This window comes from Pagrus major, chromosome 21 (genome assembly GCF_040436345.1).
Source record: "Pagrus major chromosome 21, Pma_NU_1.0".
Classification (NCBI taxonomy): domain Eukaryota; kingdom Metazoa; phylum Chordata; class Actinopteri; order Spariformes; family Sparidae; genus Pagrus; species Pagrus major.
The window spans coordinates 23441931-23463248 of NC_133235.1; the positions used below are offsets into that span (position 1 = coordinate 23441931).

Sequence of the window (21318 nt, forward strand, 5' to 3'; positions counted from 1 at the left end):
ATTGACTTGCGTAACCTTTTAGCTTAGATTGTACAGATTTTAGGGATAAAATGCACCCTCAACAAATTATTAATCATCATTTTGTGTGGCAGCTTTGAAATTTTGCCCAAGCCTTGCCTAACTCTCTGAATAAGCAAAGATAGAATGTATCCTGCTGCAGCGTGCACGTTTAATAACTGGATGGGGAATATGTTTAAACACCTAAGCATGCCTGGACCTGGGCAGAGAGGATATGAGCTGGAGAGATAGCACGGATGCTTCTGACAGAGAGGCTCACATGGGAAAACACAGAGCAGGAACTGGTGGAATGCGATGCCATCAATCTTATTTATGAACTGAGAGCTCTTACCTTGGCGTACTGACTGACAACATTGTGAAGACTCGCCAACATTCCTCCGCGAATGTGAAAGGCAGCTGACATGTTTCGACTGTGGCTCTTTTTCCCAGAATTGATATGATGAAGGAGGATAGAACGTAAATGGGAGTCAGGGGTCAAATTCCATTGTGCTCAGACATCCAAGAAAAATTACATTTTCTACACATTTTCGAGCAGTTTTCCCTCCTCTCTCTGGCGCAGTCACATGGGAACTTCATATTGACCGCGATCGCCATGAAAGGAATGGGTTTGTTGCTGTGTAAACCGTGGAAATGATCTTCTCACGCTGTGTGTTTGTGTGCACTGTCGGGTTTATTGCCCCGTCCTAATGTTTACAGTTTAACAGCACATTCCTACCAAGCTTCAGCCTTTGAAGTTTCAGCACATTCAGCAAATATGCTGATGGTGGCTGATTATATCAAAGTAAAAGAGTAAAGACAGGAATGCAGATTGTCCTTGACTCACATCGGCATGGTATTTAAAATGGCATTTATCTTACTTCTGAATCAGGCCAAACGATCATTAAGAAAGCAATAATAATTTGAATTTGTGAGACTTAAACACACAAATAAAAGCTGCTGTATGTGCACATTTCACATGCATGGATGCAAATGCAAACAAACACAGGAAAACAAATGGCTGTTGCAGCTGAGTCAGATGAGAGATTGATGGACTGCCCTCCTCAGGGGCAGATATATATTTCTAATTTGTCAGATACCTAGCAAGCAGACATCCTCAAAACACCCTGCGGGGAAATAAGTAAATCCACACAGCCCTATATAATTTCTTTCTCTTGCCATAAAACCCCATAGCATGTTTGTGGACATTGGTAATACACGTATCGTGCCCAGAGGGACACAGGAGTTGAGTAACTTGTCACCACCTGCTACACAAGCCTGCTGCTGTGAACGCCATTCCTGTTTGTTCAGGGGCCATGAGCCCATATTTCAGCCACGCGTCCCTGCTGTGGATTTAAAGGGTAACTCCACCAATTTTACACATTAAAGTGTGTCTACAGGTCTTGGGGAGCACTACTGCATATGTGGGGGAAAATGGTATAAAGCATTTTTTGGCACCAGAGGAAGCTGCATGTAAGCTGATAAGCAGCCTCAAGTGCTGTTGCATTGTGGGTAATGTATGCACCAGGTCTAGTGTCGCACTTCTATAACACTGTTGGACTCATTATGGACAGTTTTAAAGCAACACAATGGTTACAGCAGAACCAGAGATATCACCCTTTTCTTCTTCCTTTTCAAAACCTGCCGCCTACATTACCCACAATGCAACTTGGACACGGAGTGACGCCACTGGAGGCAATTTATGAGATCGAATGCAGCTTCCTCTGAAACCACAAAAGGCTTTTTACTACTTTATTAACATATGCAGTTGTACTCCCCAAAATCTGTAAACGCACTTTATGCTGAAATATTGGTGGAGTTGCCCTTTAAGTGAAAATGATAATATGCACACTTTCACAGGGCCATAATGTTAATAATGATTTTTGAAAGCATGTGTCCTAAAGGCTCTCAGAGGTGTTGCACAAAAATGCTTTTTGAAGGTTATAAAATCTCTTCAAAGTGGAGGCAACTTATGAAATTTTTGGTATTCTTAACAAGTTGCTCATCTGTTGAAAATATTCTGAATCAAAACATAAGAAACTTAGTGAGACATGTGTCAACACATGGGACAGACGTTAAATAGTTAAAATACAGAATGTAGTCACTCGTGAGTATTACTTACACTTACAGATCCTCTGAGACACAAAACAGTGAGGTATGCACTGTAGCTACAGTATGTGCTCCACCTCCTGGAAAACATGTGTTCTTTGACTTCAGGGATAAGATCTGTTAATTGCTTTAAGCTACACACACACACACACACACACACACACACACACACACACACACACACACGGGTCATCCTCTGGTAATGTATGACCTGACAACAGACTAGTAGACTTTAGGTTACAACTGCTTCTGGTGTTAGGTGATACCAACCTAACATCTAACTCAAAGACATTACTTTCAAAATCCACAGTACGGTGTACTCAAAGTATTTTAGGCAACATGCTTTGTTGTTAAATGTACTTGTTTTCACTGAGTGATGTCTATTTTATTGCATTCTGTTTTGATATTCCAATTTATGTTATTGTTTTTCAGTATTTTGTATTATATTTGTATTATCATATTTGTATTATTATATTTGTATTATTTGTATTATTGTATTATTATTATTATAAGTCTTCATCTCACAGCAGGAATTCCCTCATTAAATAAATTAAATTAAATCAAACTTTTCATATGTGCGCATTATTCAAGATTTCATAGTTTGATATATAAGGTTATATGAACATTAACAAAAGCAAACAAAGAAAGTTAGTTCAAAGTGAGAGGTGGATTTACTAGCAATATACCATTAAAGGTGCACTATGTGTTTTTGGTTAAGAAGTTTTAATCAGAACAAACAAAACTAACTAACTAAACAAAGTCTCTTTGCTTTTGTGACTGAATAAACTGAATAAACAAACTGACCTTGAGCCACAACACAGTTTTACTTTGTTTATATGTGGCGGACCCTGCCACCGTTCTAGCTTCCAACAGTGTTCTGGTGACCTTATTTTAATCTGAGAGCAGCTTGTTTATTCAGTTATGGAAAAAATAAATATTTTCTGAGTAAATATTAGAATTCAGAGTTTGATTTGTTTCTCCACAACTTCATGGTGCCCCTTAAAAAAAACGACCAAACAAAAAAAACCTACTGGCAACATTCAAGATCATGATACAAAACTTTTGAAGCAGAGCAGCGCCACCTGCTGGAAACCTCACAGACCTGCACTTGGACATTATCAGTCTTTTATCAAACTTTCATGGGACTAAAAGCTGGTTTTGTTTCTCATGTTTTCTGGTCAGTAGCTGCCACATAATTCAGATTAATGATGAGTCTGCTCAAAAACCATCAAATCATCATATATATAAATCATCATATCATCATACATATATGATATGTTTTTTGTGCTCTGCAGGGCCTGCCGAAAAGTGACTGCACCCTGTAACTCTGGATTGGGAGGGGTTACATTCTCTGTCTTTTCAGCATTAATAGTAGAGGAAACCAGGTGCATGTACAGTGAATTTGGTCAATATCACTCCTTGCAATCCAGAGTTACAGGGTGCAGTCACTTTTCGGCAGGGCTTGCCGAAAAGTGACTGCACCCTGTAACTCTGGATTGGGAGGGGTTACATTCTCTGTATTTTCAGCATTAATAGTTGAGGAAACCAGGTGCATGTACAGTGAATTTGGTCAATATCACTCCTTGCAATAAGGACTTACAGGGTGCAGTCACTTTCCGGCAGGCCCTGCCGAAAAGTGACTGCACCCTGTAACTCTGGATTGGGAGGGGTGACATTCTCTGTCTTTTCAGCATTAATAGTAGAGGAAACCAGGTGCATGTACAGGGAATTTGGTCAATATCACTCCTTGCAATAAGGACTTACAGGGTGCAGTCACTTTTCGGCAGGGCCTGCCGAAAAGTGACTGCACCCTGTAACTCTGGATTGGGAGGGGTTACATTCTCTGTCTTTTCAGCATTAATAGTAGAGGAAACCAGGTGCATGTACAGTGAATTTGGTCAATATCACTCCTTGCAATAAGGACTTACAGGGTGCAGTCACTTTTCGGCAGGGCCTGCCGAAAAGTGACTGCACCCTGTAACTCTGGATTGGGAGGGGTTACATTCTCTGTCTTTTCAGCATTAATAGTAGAGGAAACCAGGTGCATGTACAGTGAATTTGGTCAATATCACTCCTTGCAATAAGGACTTACAGGGTGCAGTCACTTTTCGGCAGGGCCTGCCGAAAAGTGACTGCACCCTGTAACTCTGGATTGGGAGGGGTTACATTCTCTGTCTTTTCAGCATTAATAGTAGAGGAAACCAGGTGCATGTACAGTGAATTTGGTCAATATCACTCCTTGCAATAAGGACTTACAGGGTGCAGTCACTTTTCGGCAGGCCCTCTGATAGCACTTACTAATTTCTCAGTATGTGTTATATGATTGCTATCTAATGTGACGTGGAAACACTCCTGCATTCTTTTCTGCATTGATTTCCTAATCCTCGTTATAAAATCACTGAAACAGGGATATTGAATTATGACTTTATTTATAGATCAAAGCGGTGTAAAATCACATTGCAACAACGATAACAACAACAACAACAATAAAAGTGGCAAGGTAAAGCATCTACCCTCATCAATTGTTGACAACTAGCCTACATTATGGAAACATCAGGTTGCTTTTTTTTATCTGCGCCGTTCTTGTTCCGTAGCCTCTTCACTTGGGCTACAGGACTGCACAGTAAAAAAAACCTTTCTCTCGGTGCTGCGTCTGCCAGCTGACCCGTAGTAGACCTACGCCCACTTCCTCTGAACTGATGCGCGTTCCCGTCGGGGGCAGTCGTTTTTCGGCACTACACCTGGATACGCCTGATTCCAAACCAAGCGAACCCCAACCCGAAGCCCCGCCCATTCCGCCGCCAACTCTGCCAACCATTGCAACTAACAAATATAGCTAGCCGCTAGCTCGTGTGTATTTGGGACACTGGGGTAGTAAACACTGATACAATTAGAGGTAGTACGTGTTGATTTTTAACACTTTTGAAACTGGACCAAACTTAAATCCAGGATGTGCTCGGTCGTCGGGTGTCACTCCGGACGTCGCAGCGTTCAGCCTCAGCGGTTCAGGCTACCGGAGGATCCGGAGAGGAGGCTGGAGTGGGTTCAGTTTCTCGCTACAGTCAACAAACAGCGCTTTAAAGAGTCGTCCTGGACTGACATCGCAATCTGTATCGACCACTTTAAAGATGACTGCTTTGAAAACGTGACACCGGGACACTCGGGCATGATCGGCAGGGTCCAGCTGAAGCCCGGTGCTGTCCCGTCACTGAGTCTCCAGTCTGGGTCGGACCAGCCCGAGCCTCGTCCGAAGAGCCCAGCATGTGTGGTGAGTCTGCTCTGACAGCTGGAAACAAACACACTAACTGCATTTGTTGTGTAATAATGAAGTTTTGTTGCCTCTTCAGTCTACACAACGCATCTCCCGCGCTACGTTTATGCTACATCTCACATTAGATAGCATTTTCTGTAGGGTTTGTTTGTTTTATACACCAAGCCGACTAAGTGGGCGGGGTTAATTCTCACTATGAATACTATGATTGATAGATAGATAGATAGATAGATAGATAGATAGATAGATAGATAGATAGATAGATAGATAGCTTTATTAATCTTCAAGGGGAAATTATGTTACCATAGCAGCTGGTACATTCAAGTACAAATACAGTACAAATATAGAAACAATAAGAGCAATAAAGTACAATATACAAAAGAACAATAAAGTACTGTATACAATATACAAAAAACAATAAAGTACTGTATACAATATACAAAAAACAATAAAGTACTATATACTATAAAATGCTTAGGTAGTTAAAAAAAAATACTGAGGTAAATAAAATAAAATGGTATTGAGGAGTAAAGTGGAACATAAGGTGCAAGAGAATAAGGTGCAGTTTTAACAGCACCCCAGGACACCACAGCGAAGAAGATGGTGCTCGCAACAACAGACTGATAAAACATCTGGAGCATCCGGTTGCAGACATTAAGGACCTGAGCCTCCTCAGGAAGTAAAGCGGGCTCAGGCCCTTTTTGTAGACTGCCTCCGTGTTTGAAGACCACTCTAGTTTATTTTCCAGCACCACACCCAGATATTTGTATGAGTCCACAATGTCAACATCTGTCCCACCGATGCAGACAGGAGAGGGCGGGGGCTTGTTCCTCCTGAAGTCCACCACCATCTCTTTCGTCTTCGCCACGTTCAGCTGCAGGTGGTTCTCCCCACACCACTTAACAAAATTGCCGACCAGGTCCCTGTACTCACCCTCCCTCCCGCCCTCTACACGCCCCACAATGGCCGTGTCATTAGAGAATTTCTTCAGATGACACGACTCAGTGCGGTACTTAAAGTCTGCAGTGTAAGTGGTGAAGTGGAAGGGAGACAGCACAGTTCCCTGGGGGGCGCCGATGTTGCCGATCAGACGGTCAGACAAACAGTTCTGTAATCTCACAAACTGTGGTCTGCCCGTCAGATAGTCATCGACCCATGTGACGAGGGGAGAATCCACCTGCATGTTCTCCAGTTTGGCCTTCAGCAGCCTGGGCTGGATGGTGTTGAAGGCGCTGGACATCATATCTATAGGCCTTGGTTGCCCTGGAGACAGAGACGGTGTTATCAGGACAGCTCCCCCTCACCACTCGTCCTGGGAGACTGGGGCATTTTACCGTTGGCCTTCACACTCAGCAACAGAAATTTATTGTCCTCTCCTTTCACCCAAAATGTTCTCAATATGCACATCCACATTTTTTTCATAAACAAACTAACCAACAGTGCTCATCCACATCTTGTGTTCTTGGTAAGTATACACTTTGTAAAGTCAGTGCACACATAAGGGTTTTATACATTTTCTGATGAGATCAAAAGTTAGTTAAACATTGTCCGAGCACAGTTTTTAATGTATCGTATGTTGCCATTCGTTGACTAAAATCTTTTTGTTGTTTTGTGTAGGAGCCAGTGGAAGCCGCAGAAGTTGCTAGCAGACTTCAGACATGTGACGGGCCAACTTCCTCTTCTGAAGAGTCAAGACTGACTCTCTTAGGTAAAAAAAAAAATCGTATGTTTTATCACAAATGACGTAAAATGAAAAATCTTCTCTAATACACTTTGAACTTAATTTTGCAGCTGCCCAAGGAAGCGCAGCCCGGCGCGGCGTCTCAACTGTTACAGATGCTGTTATATCTGTATATGATCAGATGCATCCAAAAAATGTGAATGCTGATTTGACCAGAGAAAAGTAAGTTTTCTTTAAGTCTACGCTTAATTTTTTCACTTTTACTGCAGGTTGGTGTTTTAATGTTTCTATTAACTTAGAATAGAATAGAATAGATAGAATAGAATAGATATACTTTATTGATCCCAAGCTGGGAAATTAAGGAATTGTTCTTTTTTTTTTTTTTTTTTTTTTTTTTTTTATAGAGCTGAACTTCTACAGAAGAAAGGGAAGTATGTCGTGAATGAAAAACGCCTCCTCCAGTTGTTTAGCTGCAAATGCCCGTTATGTGGTTCTGAGATCAAGGTGGAGAAGTCCACCTATGGGGTGCTCATCATCTTGAACCAACAGTGCCTCAAGTGTGAGTACAGAAACCAGTGGAAAAGCCAGGTCAATGCCAGTGTCCCAACAGCTGATGATCCACCCTTGACAGGAGGCACAGATGTAACTGCACTGATCGGACAGGTAGGACTTGAGTAGTCAGGCAAACTGCGACATAGAGTGAGAATTTTGCATCTAAAAAAAGAGAATTTTCTTTAAATTTGGCACATATGACCACTTGAACTGAAGGATGAACTAACCTTTGGTGATCAAAGGTCAAGGTCACCGTGACTTCACAAAACACTTTTATGGCTCTTAACTCAAGAATTCATACGCTTATTATAACAAAACATCAAAGGCCGTCATGAAATAATATTTAAATCAGTCTGCTGTACAAACTCAAACTCTTTTTAATTTTACCCACATCCATTCCTGTCATTGTACTACAGGCAGCGCCAACAGATGACACTAACAGCAGCGCCACAGGGATCCCTGAGATCGTTGCTGTCGTTAACGAGGAGAGTGATCCCATGGCTGACTCGGAGATATCAGGCGAAGAAGGCAACGTCGAGTCAGATGAGGACTGGAAGCCACAGAGGCATTTTTTGCGGGTTGGCCTGCCTCAACAGGAAGCAGAGGACAAATCTGACAAAGAAGTAGAAGAAAATGATGATCTTCCTCCACCTGTCCCCATTAACAGCCAGCTCTGCACAGATTGTGGGGTGTTTTTCAATAAACTGAGGCCTCACACGTGTGAGCACAAAATCAAACCCTATTCTTGCAATATTTGTGGTAAGAGATGTGTTAGTGAGGTCGCGCTAAATGCCCACAGCAGAATCCATGATGAAAACTATGAGTTTCGGTGCAAATACTGCAACGTTTCATTCAAAACAAAGGTGGACAAATTCAATCACGAGCAGATCCACTCAACTGAAGGAAAACCCTACAAATGTCCCGACTGCTCTGAGACATTTCCCACAAATAAGGAACGCAGAATCCACCTGGAGGATCACAGAGGCCCCCGCCAGACAAAATGTCACATCTGTGCGATTGAATTCTTCACGCCGCTTTATCTTCAGAGACACTTACCCGTGCACACCGGAGAGAGGCCGTTTAAATGTTCTGTGTGCCAACGTGGCTTCAACCAGCCAGGTCACCTGAAGTCCCACATGCGTCTGCACACAGGGGAGAGGCCTTACAAGTGTCAGCATTGTGACAAGTGCTTCAATCACAACGTGAGCTTGAAGAGCCACGTCCAGCGTTACCACGCGTCCAACTCTGGAGGTGAACAGAATAAAGAAAAGATAAAAGAAGTGAACGTGGAAATAGAAGAAGACGACACTGGTGAAGCTGAGGGGAACTGGAACAAGAGAGGTGAAGACTCTGAGTTAGAAGACGAAGACACAGAGGAAGAGTTGCCAAAAAGTAGTAAGAGGAGCACAGGTAGACCCATAGGAAGGCCAAAGAGGAATGAATCAGACAACTTGGTTCTGAAAGTGCAAGTGGAACGCCTGTGTTTAAAACGTAAGACTGGAAAACAACAGGCGAAGAAGTTAAAAGATAAAACACAGCACGTCGATGAAGAAAGTGAGGATGAGCAGAGTGACAACGACACATTTGCCGCTTCAGCAGAGGAGGAAGAGGAGAGGAGTGAGACCGAGACATCGAGCACGAGCAGATCAAGAAGAAGGGCAAGAGATTCTGAAAGTGACTCTGATTTTGAGCCCGAAGATAAAAAGAAAAAGAGTTACAGCAGCCAGAAAAGTGGCAAAAGTTCAGGGAAGCGCAGGGGAAGACCAAGGAAAAAACTAGTGGTGAAATGATTCTTGAAATACACGGAAGTAAAGAATTCATTTGGTTCAAACAGTTGTAAAGATAAAGGAGTCAAAAGTGGTTCATATGGATCTGGACTGTGTTTCTAGAACGTTACATAACATCTCAACATAACAAATCATGTCAAGAGTCAAGATTGAATTTCAGTGACTTTTACTTTGATTTCAAAATGTTTTTAATCTTGTTACCTAACGTGTATACTTGTGAATAAAAGTGTATGAAACAGGGCTGATGTTGAGTGCCTGCGTTAGCTTCTGATGTCCGATATTTAATTCTACTTAATTCTATCGTATGTACTTGTGATTGACCTGTAAACTGGTTCACTTTCTGCTGAGAGGAGAGCTGGGAACGTCCACTTTTGGAGGAGCAAAATGACTGGCAATGAATGGCATAACTCATTGACTCTGAATACACATAAATTAAAGCTTGTGACTTTTTAGCTTCTTAACTCTGACCCATACGGAAAATAACACCAGTGACAATGTTCATGAAAAATGCATTGTACAAAATGGCTGCTAAAAGGCATCAATCCACATGTTGTCATCAATCATGTAAAACTCACTAAAATATGCAACTCAGTCCATTTTTATTCTACTTTTTTACAATTCCCTACTTATAAAGTAGGTCACACCAGTGACGTCAGTTAAAAGCTTCATATGAAATCTGGAGATAAATGTGAAACTTTCCCATAACTGAAAAGAGACAGTGGACTCAACCGTGTCATTTCTTTACAGTTCTTCAGAAAATAGGTCAAAGGAAGTAAAGTGATGCCATCAGTGTGATTTTTATTCCAAAATAATAGACTTTTGTCACATGGTAACACCAGTGACGTGACTCCAGGGGACGATTACTGTCATTATATATTTTATAATATTTATTTGGATTTTTTAAATGTAATTTCTATGATATATTTGATGCATACTTTATTGCATTTTAAATAGTATTAAAACATGGTTTTGAGCTCAAAATACGGGGACAAGTAGTTCTATGGTGCTATCGTTTTATTATGAAATATGAAAATAATTTAATCCTCAAGTGTTTTCCAGGTGTAACTTTTCTGTGAAGGCTAGGGGCAGAAAAATGGACGTTTCCACGGAGTGACCCTTTAAGCAATCTCACGCATTGACCCTCAGCCGGGATACGCCTCACATCAAACCACGCGAACCCCGCCACCAAACCCCGCCCATTCCGTCGCTAACTTTGCCCGCCAGCGCTGCTGCAGCGACAGCTAGCTGTTAGCTTAGCTCATGTGCTGTTTGTTGTGTTGGGATGTGAGCGGACACGGGGGGTCTCTCCTCCAGCCCTCGTACACGGTAACTACGACACCGTCCGCACCGGACCGAGCTTAAAATCCAGGATGTGCTCCGTCGTCGGATGCGATTCGTGGCGTCGCAGTGCGCAGCGGTACAAGTTACCGGAGGATCCAGAGAGCAGACTGGAGTGGGTTCAGTTCCTGTTCGAAGTCAATGGACAGCGACTGAAGGAGTCGTCCTGGACTGATATCACCATCTGCTCTGAACACTTCACTCACGACTGCTTTGATAACATCATTTCGTTATCTGGCACGTTCCAGCTGACGTCCAGTGCCGTCCCATCTCTGTGTATCAAATCAGAGCCAGAGGAGCACGAGCTACCTGAGCACCCCGAGTCATACCAGGTGAGCTGACAACGTGAGGGGATGTTGCTCTGAGACACACACACACACACACACACACACACACACACACACTGTTAAGTTACTCATCCCTGCCTCTTCAGCATATTAAAACATATATTCCCCCCCCCAGAATCTCTCCCATTCAGTGATTTAAGAAAAATCAAATAAATATACAATATATAATCTCAAATACACGACTGGAACAGAATGATTTATGTTGCATACACTTGTTAATTGTTTGTTATTGATGAGCAATGCATAATACATTTGTGTTACTGCTATACAAGAGCTACAGATTACTTTTGACAACATATTTTGTTTGTTATGACACAAACCCCTCGGTGGATGTTCATTTATACTTTGTCTTGCACACTGTTGTTATTGACAAAAGTGCTTTAAAAGGCGATTAATTCTTTTTAATTTAATACCTAATTGAAATGATTCACTCGACAATAGGCTTTAAAGATCACTTTCTAGAAAAAGGTTTAAACTACACACCACTTATAAGTCATGTTTTCAGGTTTTCAAGTTGGATCTGGGGCACATTGCACAATGCTGCAGATTATATAATATAATAATAATAATAACTTCTGCATGAAGTATGAATAGGTTGTAAACAGCATTTGATTATTCTGTGGAAACAAATGTATTTCTCCTGCTTTTATATGATCTAAAATGAATCTTCTAGGGGTTTTTTGTAATTGCATTCAACTGAAATAAAGTTTGATGTTACAGTGTGGATCATCTTGTATAAAGCGGTAGACAGCCTAATGATGTGTTTTTATCTTTGAAGGCGAGTGACGCTGTCGTTTGTAAAGAGGAAAGTGACGGCAGCGTGAGTGAGGGCGTCCCTGAGAGCTATGGACGCGTGAGCAAAGAATGGGACGGGGAAGAAAACCCTGTGGATTATTTGCCGTTCCACAGTTTGGATTACGCAGCAAAGGTGAGGATCAAGACTGCTGGACGACCAACTCCACTGATAACCGTGAACAAAAATGTTACACCTGCTCAGCAGAAAGTCTCCCAGCTGACAAAGGTCTGATATGAGAGATATTCTTGGCTAATGGGCGGTCTAAACACTTGTATTGTTGACAAGGAGAAATGTTTTAGAGGGCATGGGGATATAAAGCTGACAAGTATAAAACAACATCATACCGTGGGTTAGTTTTCCTCCTGTCCTCCCCAGTATTTTGAGTCGCCAACAATATATAGAAACACTTCACATCTAAATATTTTCATTGACTCAGACTATCGCGCATGTGCACATGTGCAATGTCAATGGTGAGACGATATATTGTGCAGCCCTTCTGTCATGGAAAACTCAGCCTAACACGACTTTTAGTGTATTGAATCTAGCTTTTGTTTGTACAGCTCGTTGTTGGTCTATGCTGCTACAACTCCAGCTTTTATTTCTTGTGTTGCTGTGTAGGAGGAGCCTGTGGAAACATCAGACGCTGCTTCTCAGTATGATCAGCATGTAACATACGATACTCCATCTTCAGATTCTGAAGAGTCAGAACCAGCTTCACCGGGTAAGAAACTTGATAATTTTATGAGTTAGTAAGAATGGAGTGGGTGTTCTTGCAAATGTTTTCTCTTTCTGTGAATATTAAAGTTTAAATTTAATTTGCAGCTGCCCAAGAAAGCCCGGCGCCAAGTGATGCTTCAGATGATTTCATGTCTGATTATCGTCAGGTGCTACAAAAAGTTGCGAACCTTGATATAATCAGGGAAAAGTAAGTGATCTTTTGTAGCAGTTGTACTTTCGTTACAGAAGGCAGGTTTTTTTAAACCTGTATCTCGTTTTTTTTTTTTTTCAGAGCTGCACTTCTACAAATGAAAGGAAAGTATGTTGTGAATGAAAACCGCCTCCTCCAGTTGTTCAGCTGCAAATGCCCGTCATGTGGTTCTCAGATGAAGGTGGAGAAGTTCACCTATGGGCTGCTCATCGTCTTGAACCAGCAGTGCCTCCAGTGTGAGTACAGAAACCAGTGGAAAAGCCAGGTCAATGCCAGTGTCCCAACACCTGAAGACCAACACCTGACAGGAGGCACAGATGTAACTCCGCTGATCAGACAGGTAGGGCGTGAATAGTAACAGATGTACTGCAACATATCCACCGCTATCTTATTAGTTTGTGCATCTAAGAAAGTTTTTTAAACTAAAATTATACCAATCTACACTGTCCAATATTAAGACACTTCCATGATTATACATGTCTTATATTATTTATATTTTTTACTCTTTGGTGCTGTTAATGTTTGTGCAGGCTCTTGTTAAATGAACAGGTATAGCTGCAACGATTAGTCGATTAATTGTTTAGTTGACAGAGAAATGATCGACTATTTAAATAATCGATTCATTGTTTAAGTCATTTATGGAGCAAAAATAGTGGGAAAAAAAGCTACAATTTCTCAGCTTCTTTGAGATTTTGCTGCTTCTCTTTGTTATCTTTGGATACAAGACATTTGGTGACACAGCTTGACTCTTGATAGTTGCAATTTTTTATTTATTTATTTTTATTTACATATTTATTTAGCAAATTAATTGATAATGGTCAAAGGTCAATTAGTATAAAAGCACCCTAATGCTTCTTTGCTTGCAGCTCTCTGTTTGGCTGTAACATTCATCCTGACATACACTTTTTGAAATTTTTACACATTACCTATCCCCTTTTTTGTCATCATATCTTTCACAGATAGAATCAACAGATGAAAAGCGCCGCACTACCACGGGTGTCTCTGAGATGGTTGCTGTTATCGATGAGGAGAGCGATCCCATGGATGAGGTATCGGGCGATGAAGACGACACGGATTCAGACGAAGATTGGGATCCAACGAATTTGCCGGTTGACAAGCTTCTTAATGATGAATCTAATGAGGAGAGCACAGATGATGATGAAGATGACGACGACGATGATGATGATGATGATGATCTAGTTGCAGGCAAACACACTGAGCTCTGCACAGATTGCGGAAAGTTTTTCCATAAACAGAAGCGTCACACGTGTGAGCACAAAGTTAAACCCTATTCTTGCAATATTTGTGGGAAGAGATGTGTAACTGAGGCCGCTCTGAGTTCTCACAGCAGAGTCCATGATGAAAACTATGAGCATCGCTGCAAATACTGCCATGGTCCATTCAAAACAAAGGTGGACAAAATCACTCATGAACAGACTCACCAAACCGAAGGAAAGCCCTACAAATGTCCCGACTGTTCAGAGACATTTGCGACAAATAAGGAGCGCAGAGTCCACATGGAGGTTCACGGAGGTCCGAAACAGTTAAAATGTCACATCTGTGGGTTACAATTTTACCGTAAGCGTGCTCTCGCAAGACACTTACTTGTGCACACAGGTGAGAGGGCGTTTAAATGTTCAGTGTGCCAGCGTGACTTTAACCAGCCAAGCCACCTGAAGTCCCACATGCGTCTGCACACAGGGGAGAGGCCGTACAAGTGTCAGCATTGTGACAAATGCTTCAATCACAACGTGAGCTTGAAGAGCCATGTCCAGCGTTACCACACATCCAATTCTGACAACGTAGAAGATAAAGAAGAGACGGGGCAGAAGGGAACAGATAGGCAAAAACGTAAAAGGAGGAGCACAGGGAGACCAAAAGGAAGACCGAAGAGAAATGCAGCTGGCAACTTGGTTTCAGAGGAAACGCAAGGACAGTGTTTAAACACTAAGACTGTCAAATTAAAAGCACGGAAGTTAAAGAAAACACGTTGCAGCGATGAAGAGAGTGAGGACGAGCCGCCCGAAAGCGACATATCCTTTGACTCGGCAGAGGAGGAAGAGGAGGGGAGGAAGAAAGTGACATCGAGCACAAGTAGATCGAGAGGAAGGGCAAAACATTCTGACAGCGATTTTGACCAAGAAGACTTGAAGAAAAAGAGGCACAGCGGCTCAGGGAAATGTGTGGGACGACCAAGAAAGAATAAAGCTGTAGAAGACACATAGAAATACATTGAGCTGCACATGCAACACATTAGATGGAAGCAAGGGACTTGAATCCTGTTGACTGATGTGTATAGCATTGGCTCAGACTGGGCAAAATAACAATAAACTGTTTTTCCCTGGTTTCTTCTTCTTCTGTGTTTTAAATGATTAATAATTCTATAATCTACTACAGTGTATGTGAACATTAGATGTGTTAATTGCTGAAAAGAGTCTCATCATGTACATTTCTTACAAGAGTTGGTTTTTATTTTGACAATTGTGAGGCAACAAAGCTGAATTTTAAAATGATTTTGTAGTAACTTGATTATGGAGGATTGAACCTGCCAAAATAAAAATAATAATAAATGGCTCATTAAATTAATTAATATGTCATTAATTCCCCGGTCAGTGCTTACACCCAAGGACCTTATATTAAAACATGGATACAGTGTCGTGGACGTTCTGATCTTTACCATGATCTTCCAGTTTAGCGCCCGGCTAACTTGAATAGATATAAAATGATTTATCTTGCGGCTCTTCTAGACTTTACAAGTTTTATTGGACTGAATGGCTCAAATTATGTTAATAATTTATCCACCATTTTAAAGCCACTTCTTTCACAATGTAAGCTCACAGGAAAAAGTCTTTTCGCATCACATAATTACACGCTATGGCCATTATGACAGTTGGCTTCAAAGCCTGGCGCTCTTCCCGGTGGCTTAACAAACTGAAGCTGCTGTTAGCCGTTTAGCTTGGTTAGCCATTCGTATAGCCATTCGGAGCTTGATACGGAAGCCTTAAAGAGCCATGCATTCATACATTTTATTTCCTCCGTTTTCCTGTGATAACAAGTTAATTTCATTCGTTTTCTCGAGATCTCGAGTTATTATCTCGAAATAACAACTGCCGTTTTCCCGAGATAACGGGATAATTTTCTCGAGATAACGAGATAATGAAACTTTGTTTTCCCGAGATAACAATATAATTAATTCGAGATCTTGAGAAAACAAAACGATAGTGTAGTATATTAAATCATTGCAGGAAACATCATTCAGTGTAGCAATGTCAGAGGAGCAGGAGCATATCGATCACCGCGTCACATATCTTTTCAATCAAGGCCTGACACAGGCTGAAATAGCATTATGCCTTGCTATTACAGATAATATACACATTAGTGTGCATAATCTAAAAAGATGGCTAGCAAGGCTTCAGCTATATCGGCGGCATAATCTAAGTGAGCCTGATGTCGTCGTTAACTACATAGCTGACCAGCTACGAGGTCCCAGGCGTCTCCATAATCTCAGGCCTATCATATCACAGTCATTATCTCGAGATCTCGAATTAATTATATCGTTATCTCGGAAAAACAAAGTTTCGTTATCTCGAGATCTCGAGAAGATTATCCTGTTATCTCGGGAAAACGGCAGTTGTTATTTCGAGATAATAATTCGAGATCTCGAGAAAACAAATGAAATTAACTCGTTATCACGGGACAACAGAGGAAATAAAATGTATGAATGCATGGCCCTTTAGGGCTTCCGTAGCTTGGAGCACCAGAGGTATGTTTGTGTTTATGCTGCTAGCACAGGAGCTTTGGACTGGGGCTAAGTGGTTAGCAACAACATCACAAAACACAGACATCATAACTTCAAAATTGTTATTTCTTCATTATCTGTTCATGATTTAAGTTCATTTTTTTATGTTTTCAAGTGGAATTCTTACATAATGCACCTTTAAAGACAGTCTTTTCATATATTGAACGTACCGCCGGGATACGCCTGATATAAAACCAGGTGCACCCGGCCGTAGAGCTCCGCCCATTCCGTTACCATCACAGCTACTAGCAAAAGCAGCTAGCTGTTAGCTCGCCACTGTTGATGGCGCTGGAAACCAGTGGACCCCGAAGCTTTCACTACATTAAATATTAAACTTCAACGATATCGGGAACTGGAGAGACACGACTTAAATCCAGGATGTGCTCCGTCGTCGGATGTGATTCGTGGCGTCGCAGTGCGCAGCGGTTCAAGTTACCGGAGGATCCAGAGAGCAGACTGGAGTGGGTTCAGTTCCTGTTCGAAGTCAATGGACAGCGACTGAAGGAGTCGTCCTGGACTGATATCACTATTTGCACTGAGCACTTTACTGACGACTGCTTTATAAAGCTGACTGCGGCGACTGGCGCGGCCCGGCTAAAGTTTGACGCTGTCCCGTCACTGTGCATCAAGTCAGAGCCAGAGGAACCAGAGGAACCTCTGGAGAGCCCACATGTGGTGAGTCTGCCCGACAGCTGTGGTGAAGCTTTGTGGTCATTCAGCGTTTCACACAAGCAGCACACTGTGAACACATGAACCCATAAGTGAAGTGATAATAAAGGAATGATAAAATGTCTGTCAATTGGAGGAGTTTTTGCATTTGAGTCAGTCAATAATAGCACAGATGAACAAGAGTGTAAGTATGGTGTTTAAATACTTTATTCCATGTGATTGTATCACCATGTCAGAGAGGGTCTCCTCTCTGTGCACTCAAACAATCAAACAAACTATAATCACATCTTCCTTTTATACAACATAAACTACAGACATATTCAACTGGTGGCCCGTGACCCAATTGTGGCCCTTTAACAACCTCATTCTGGCCCTTTAAACCAAACTGACAACCTACTTCTAAGATGATAAAGGTACTTTTTAACTTCCTGTACTGTACTGTACTACTTATACCTCCTGTAGATATAAAATTTAAATAAAACAAATAAAAAAAGTCAGAAAAAAGTGCATTGTTTTTATGCAACCAAAGTCAGACATAGATGTAAATTATGTAAAAGTCCTGCACCTTAGTTGTTAACTCTTTTAAAAAATCTGGTAGTCGAATAGGCCTGATGTAGCATATGCTCAGTAAATCATATGCTAGCCCACATCTTGTGTTTCCATGTGCAGGCCAGGTTGGATGCTGCGACTAATGATTGTTTTCATCGTCAGTTATTCTGTAGATTGTTTCCTCGATTGATCAATTAGTTGTATCATCTATAAAATGTCAGAAAATTGTGAAAAATGTCCGTCAGTTTCTCCCAAAGCCCCAAGATGATCCACAACCCAAAGTCGTTCAGTTTAATGTCGCAGAGGATAAAGAAACCAGGAAATATTCACATTTAAGAAGCTGGTTTTGAAAAAAATTACTCAAACCAATTCAGCTATTGTCTGAATAGTTGGCAATTATTTTAATCGCTGATGACTAATAATTGCAGCTCTAATCGAAATGTCAACCAAACACAATTTTAGTGAATTGTATGTAGCTTTTGTTTAACTACAAGCTCGTACTTTTGTCCTTTTGTGCAGGAGCTTGATCAAACTGTGGATGGTGCTCATCAGTGGGATGCCAGTCCTGAATCAAGTGCAGTGTCGCATTCACCGGATGCTTCAAATGCATCTGGTTTTGACCAGATGCAGCGAAAAATCACGCTTGATTTGAACAAGGAAAGGTGAGTTACACTTTCTCGACTCCTTTGCTCTCTTTCTGTTCAGCATTAAGTTGACTTTTAAAATCTTCTTTTTCGTTTATTCTCAGAGACGCGCTTCTGCAGATGAAAGGAAAGGTTGCTGTGAACGAAAGCTGCCTCTTCCAGTTGTTTCGCCGCAAGTGCCCGTCGTGCAGCTTCAAACTTCAGATGGAGAAGGTCACCTGTGGGCTGCTCATCATCCTGAACCTACGGTGCCTCAAGTGTGACTACAGCTTCCAGTGGAAAAGCCAAGTCAATGCCATTGTCCCAGAAGCTGAAGATCAACAGGTAGGACTTTAATAGTAAGGCATGCTGTACTTCTAAATCTACTCTATGCTAATAATCATGCTATTATTATTGTATTTTTCACAGGAAATGCCAACAGATGATGACCCCAGTGGCACAGTTTTCTCTGAGATTGTTACTTTTAGTGATGAAGACAGTGATCCCGAGGATCACCCAGAGGAAGGCGAGGAAGCTGATGACGGAAAGGTGAGCTCAGACGGCGAGTGGTGTCCAACTGAGGATATTCTGCTGGCTGAAGAGCTCACAAAGGCGGCTGAAGAGTACAGCGAAGATGAAAGCGAAGGAGAGGAAGAAGAAGAGTTGGATTCCGCGGGAGGCCTCAAAATCAACGAGCTCTGCACAGAGTGTGGCCGTTTTTTCAACATCCTGAAGCCTCACCAGTGTGAGCACAAAATAAAGCCCTTTTCCTGCAATATATGCGGCAAAAGATGCGTCACCCAAATGTCTCTGCATGCTCATAGCAAAATCCACGATGAAACCTATGAGCATCCTTGCAAATACTGCCACATTACCTTCAAAACGAGGGTGGACAAATGTAAACACGAGCAGACGCACCAAGGCTGCAAAGATCCGTATCAATGCCCGGACTGTCCAAAGACATTTGCAACCCGTAAACAGCGCAGCATCCACCTGGCAGATCACAGAGCCCCGAAGGAGTTCAAATGCGGAGTTTGCGAGATTGAATTTAAAGATGTGCATCATCTTCGGAGACACTCTGTGGTGCACACGGGATTGAAACCGTACAAGTGCTCAGTGTGCGAGCGTCGCTTCAACCAGTCAAGCCATCTCAAATCCCACATGCGTCTGCACACAGGGGAGAGGCCGTACAAGTGTCCGCATTGTGACTATAGATTCAATCACAACGTCAGCCTGAAGAGTCACGTCCAGCGTTACCACTCTGGAGGTGCACGGAAGAAAGAAAAGACAAAGGAAAGTGCGAGCGACACTGGTGATGCTGAGGACGATGGGAATATGAAAGGCACAGATTCTGAGTTTGACAATGTAGAAGAAGAACCAGACACAGAAGAGGAGGTGCAGACGGAGGGGACAGATGAGGCGAAAAGTAAAAAGAGGAGCACAGGTAGACCCATAGGAAGACCGAAGAGGAATGCAGCAGGAAAATTGGTTCTGGCAGGCAAAAAAACAGGCCGGAGTTCAAACTCCAAGACCGGAAAATCAAAGGCACAGAAGAAGAGAAAAGGTTCCAGCGAGGAGGCAAGCGAGGACGAGCAATCAGACAGCGACGTTTCCTTTGACTCAGCAGAAGAGGAAGAAGAAGAAGAGATGGAGACGGTGAAGAAGAGCACAGGGAGAACAAAAGGAAGAGCAAAAAATGACAGTGACTCTGATTTTGACCCAGGAGAAGAAACAAAGAAAAAGAAGTACAGCAGCCAGAGCGCAGGGAAACGTCGAGGCAGACCAAAGAAGAATCCGGAGGTCTGAAAAATTCTTCACACGCGGCTGAAGAGTTAATTAACATCCACATAGTCCACCGTCTATCTGACTTAAACTTACTGTGAAAAGTGCACCATGTAGTTTTGGGGAAAAAATATAAAAAATCAGAAAGGTAATATTCACAACATTAATGAGGTAAAAATACAAACTCGGAAGTATTTATTTTTTAAAATGTTTGAAGCCAGAGAGGTGGCAACTTAAAGAGGTCCAGCAAATATAAACAAAGTAAAGTTTGTTTATCATTATTATTTTTATTTTTTTTATCATTATTATTAATAAATATAGTCATGAAAAACAATCATTTAAGATTTTCTCTTCTGATTAAAATTTCTTCTCCAAAACTACAGTGTGCAACTTTAAGACATCGAAGTTTGGTTTTCAAATTCTTGATGGATTAACCGAGTTAAATGCTGAGTCTGAGTTCCTTTGCAAGAAAAAAAAACGAGTGAGCGTTTGTTCAAAATCGATGTGAAGCTAATGTAAGGAGCTGCTTAGCTTGATAAACAGCCTTGCTAACTTTCACCAGTAAAACAACCACCTCCGATAATTTGATGTCACTGAAATGAATAGACGTGAAGTAATGGAGGATCGGTAAGTAAATCACGAGTTTGGGAAAAGCTCTGTATTCATATAATGTAATAATAATGACAGTTTCAAGCTAAAAAAAATACATTTATACTTCACTACAAAGCTGCATATTTACTGTATGTAAACATACTGCGTAGTTGTTTGGTATTTCCACTTGATTGTAAATAAAAGCTGTGAGTTCTCCTCTGAAACCTGAGCTTCAGTTATGATCAGTGTATGCTCAGAGATTTATGAAGGAATATTTCACTTGCGGTTTTGTTTCGTCTGCTCCATTAGTTACAAATTGATGTAAGTTCATATTTGTACTGACCATTTAGTATTTATCTGCTTCTTTCCTGGTAGAAATTGGTTTAAGTTTTTATTGAGTACGCTACAAGACAGTCATCTCACTGAGGCTTGAAATTAGTTTGAGATACAGTACGTGAGTCATCACAGTGAACAGAGGTTAGTTATGGTTCTGTAAAGGCTC

The 21318-nt window shown here is 41.6% G+C and overlaps 3 protein-coding genes across 3 annotated transcripts; all 3 read left to right on the forward strand.

Annotated features, from left to right (window-relative positions):
- The first annotated feature begins 4901 nt into the window (after positions 1–4901).
- On the forward strand, positions 4902–9634 carry LOC141016248 (uncharacterized). The gene is made up of 5 exons (XM_073490506.1): positions 4902–5371; positions 6992–7082; positions 7166–7277; positions 7460–7718; positions 8024–9634. Exons 1-5 carry the CDS (start codon positions 5054–5056, stop codon positions 9395–9397), a joined length of 2154 nt encoding a protein of 717 aa, XP_073346607.1. The 5' UTR covers positions 4902–5053; the 3' UTR covers positions 9398–9634.
- A 1018-nt stretch (positions 9635–10652) lies between these two features.
- LOC141016855 (uncharacterized) lies at positions 10653–15100 on the forward strand. Its single transcript, XM_073491419.1, has 6 exons — positions 10653–11064; positions 11858–12007; positions 12494–12596; positions 12698–12800; positions 12885–13143; positions 13763–15100. The coding sequence occupies exons 1-6, from the start codon at positions 10765–10767 to the stop codon at positions 15026–15028; spliced, it is 2181 nt and encodes a 726-aa protein (XP_073347520.1). The 5' UTR covers positions 10653–10764; the 3' UTR covers positions 15029–15100.
- Positions 15101–16856: 1756 nt separating this feature from the next.
- LOC141016657 (uncharacterized) lies at positions 16857–21040 on the forward strand. Its single transcript, XM_073491154.1, has 4 exons — positions 16857–17277; positions 18340–18482; positions 18569–18788; positions 18873–21040. The coding sequence occupies exons 1-4, from the start codon at positions 16981–16983 to the stop codon at positions 20247–20249; spliced, it is 2037 nt and encodes a 678-aa protein (XP_073347255.1). The 5' UTR covers positions 16857–16980; the 3' UTR covers positions 20250–21040.
- Positions 21041–21318: the final 278 nt, after the last annotated feature.

Excerpts from the sequence above, each read along its gene's own strand:
- LOC141016248 (XM_073490506.1), top strand. The coding sequence starts at position 5,054 with ATGTGCTCGGTCGTCGGGTGTCACTCCGGACGTCGCAGCGTTCAGCCT. Across the intron at positions 7,083-7,165 it reads GTCAAGACTGACTCTCTTAG|CTGCCCAAGGAAGCGCAGCC; the intron begins GTAAAAAAAAAA and ends TTAATTTTGCAG. Across the intron at positions 7,719-8,023 it reads TAACTGCACTGATCGGACAG|GCAGCGCCAACAGATGACAC; the intron begins GTAGGACTTGAG and ends ATTGTACTACAG.
- LOC141016855 (XM_073491419.1), top strand. The coding sequence starts at position 10,765 with ATGTGCTCCGTCGTCGGATGCGATTCGTGGCGTCGCAGTGCGCAGCGG. Across the intron at positions 12,008-12,493 it reads GTTTGGATTACGCAGCAAAG|GAGGAGCCTGTGGAAACATC; the intron begins GTGAGGATCAAG and ends GTTGCTGTGTAG. Across the intron at positions 12,597-12,697 it reads GTCAGAACCAGCTTCACCGG|CTGCCCAAGAAAGCCCGGCG; the intron begins GTAAGAAACTTG and ends TTTAATTTGCAG.
- LOC141016657 (XM_073491154.1), top strand. The coding sequence starts at position 16,981 with ATGTGCTCCGTCGTCGGATGTGATTCGTGGCGTCGCAGTGCGCAGCGG. Across the intron at positions 18,483-18,568 it reads CTTGATTTGAACAAGGAAAG|AGACGCGCTTCTGCAGATGA; the intron begins GTGAGTTACACT and ends GTTTATTCTCAG. Across the intron at positions 18,789-18,872 it reads CAGAAGCTGAAGATCAACAG|GAAATGCCAACAGATGATGA; the intron begins GTAGGACTTTAA and ends TATTTTTCACAG.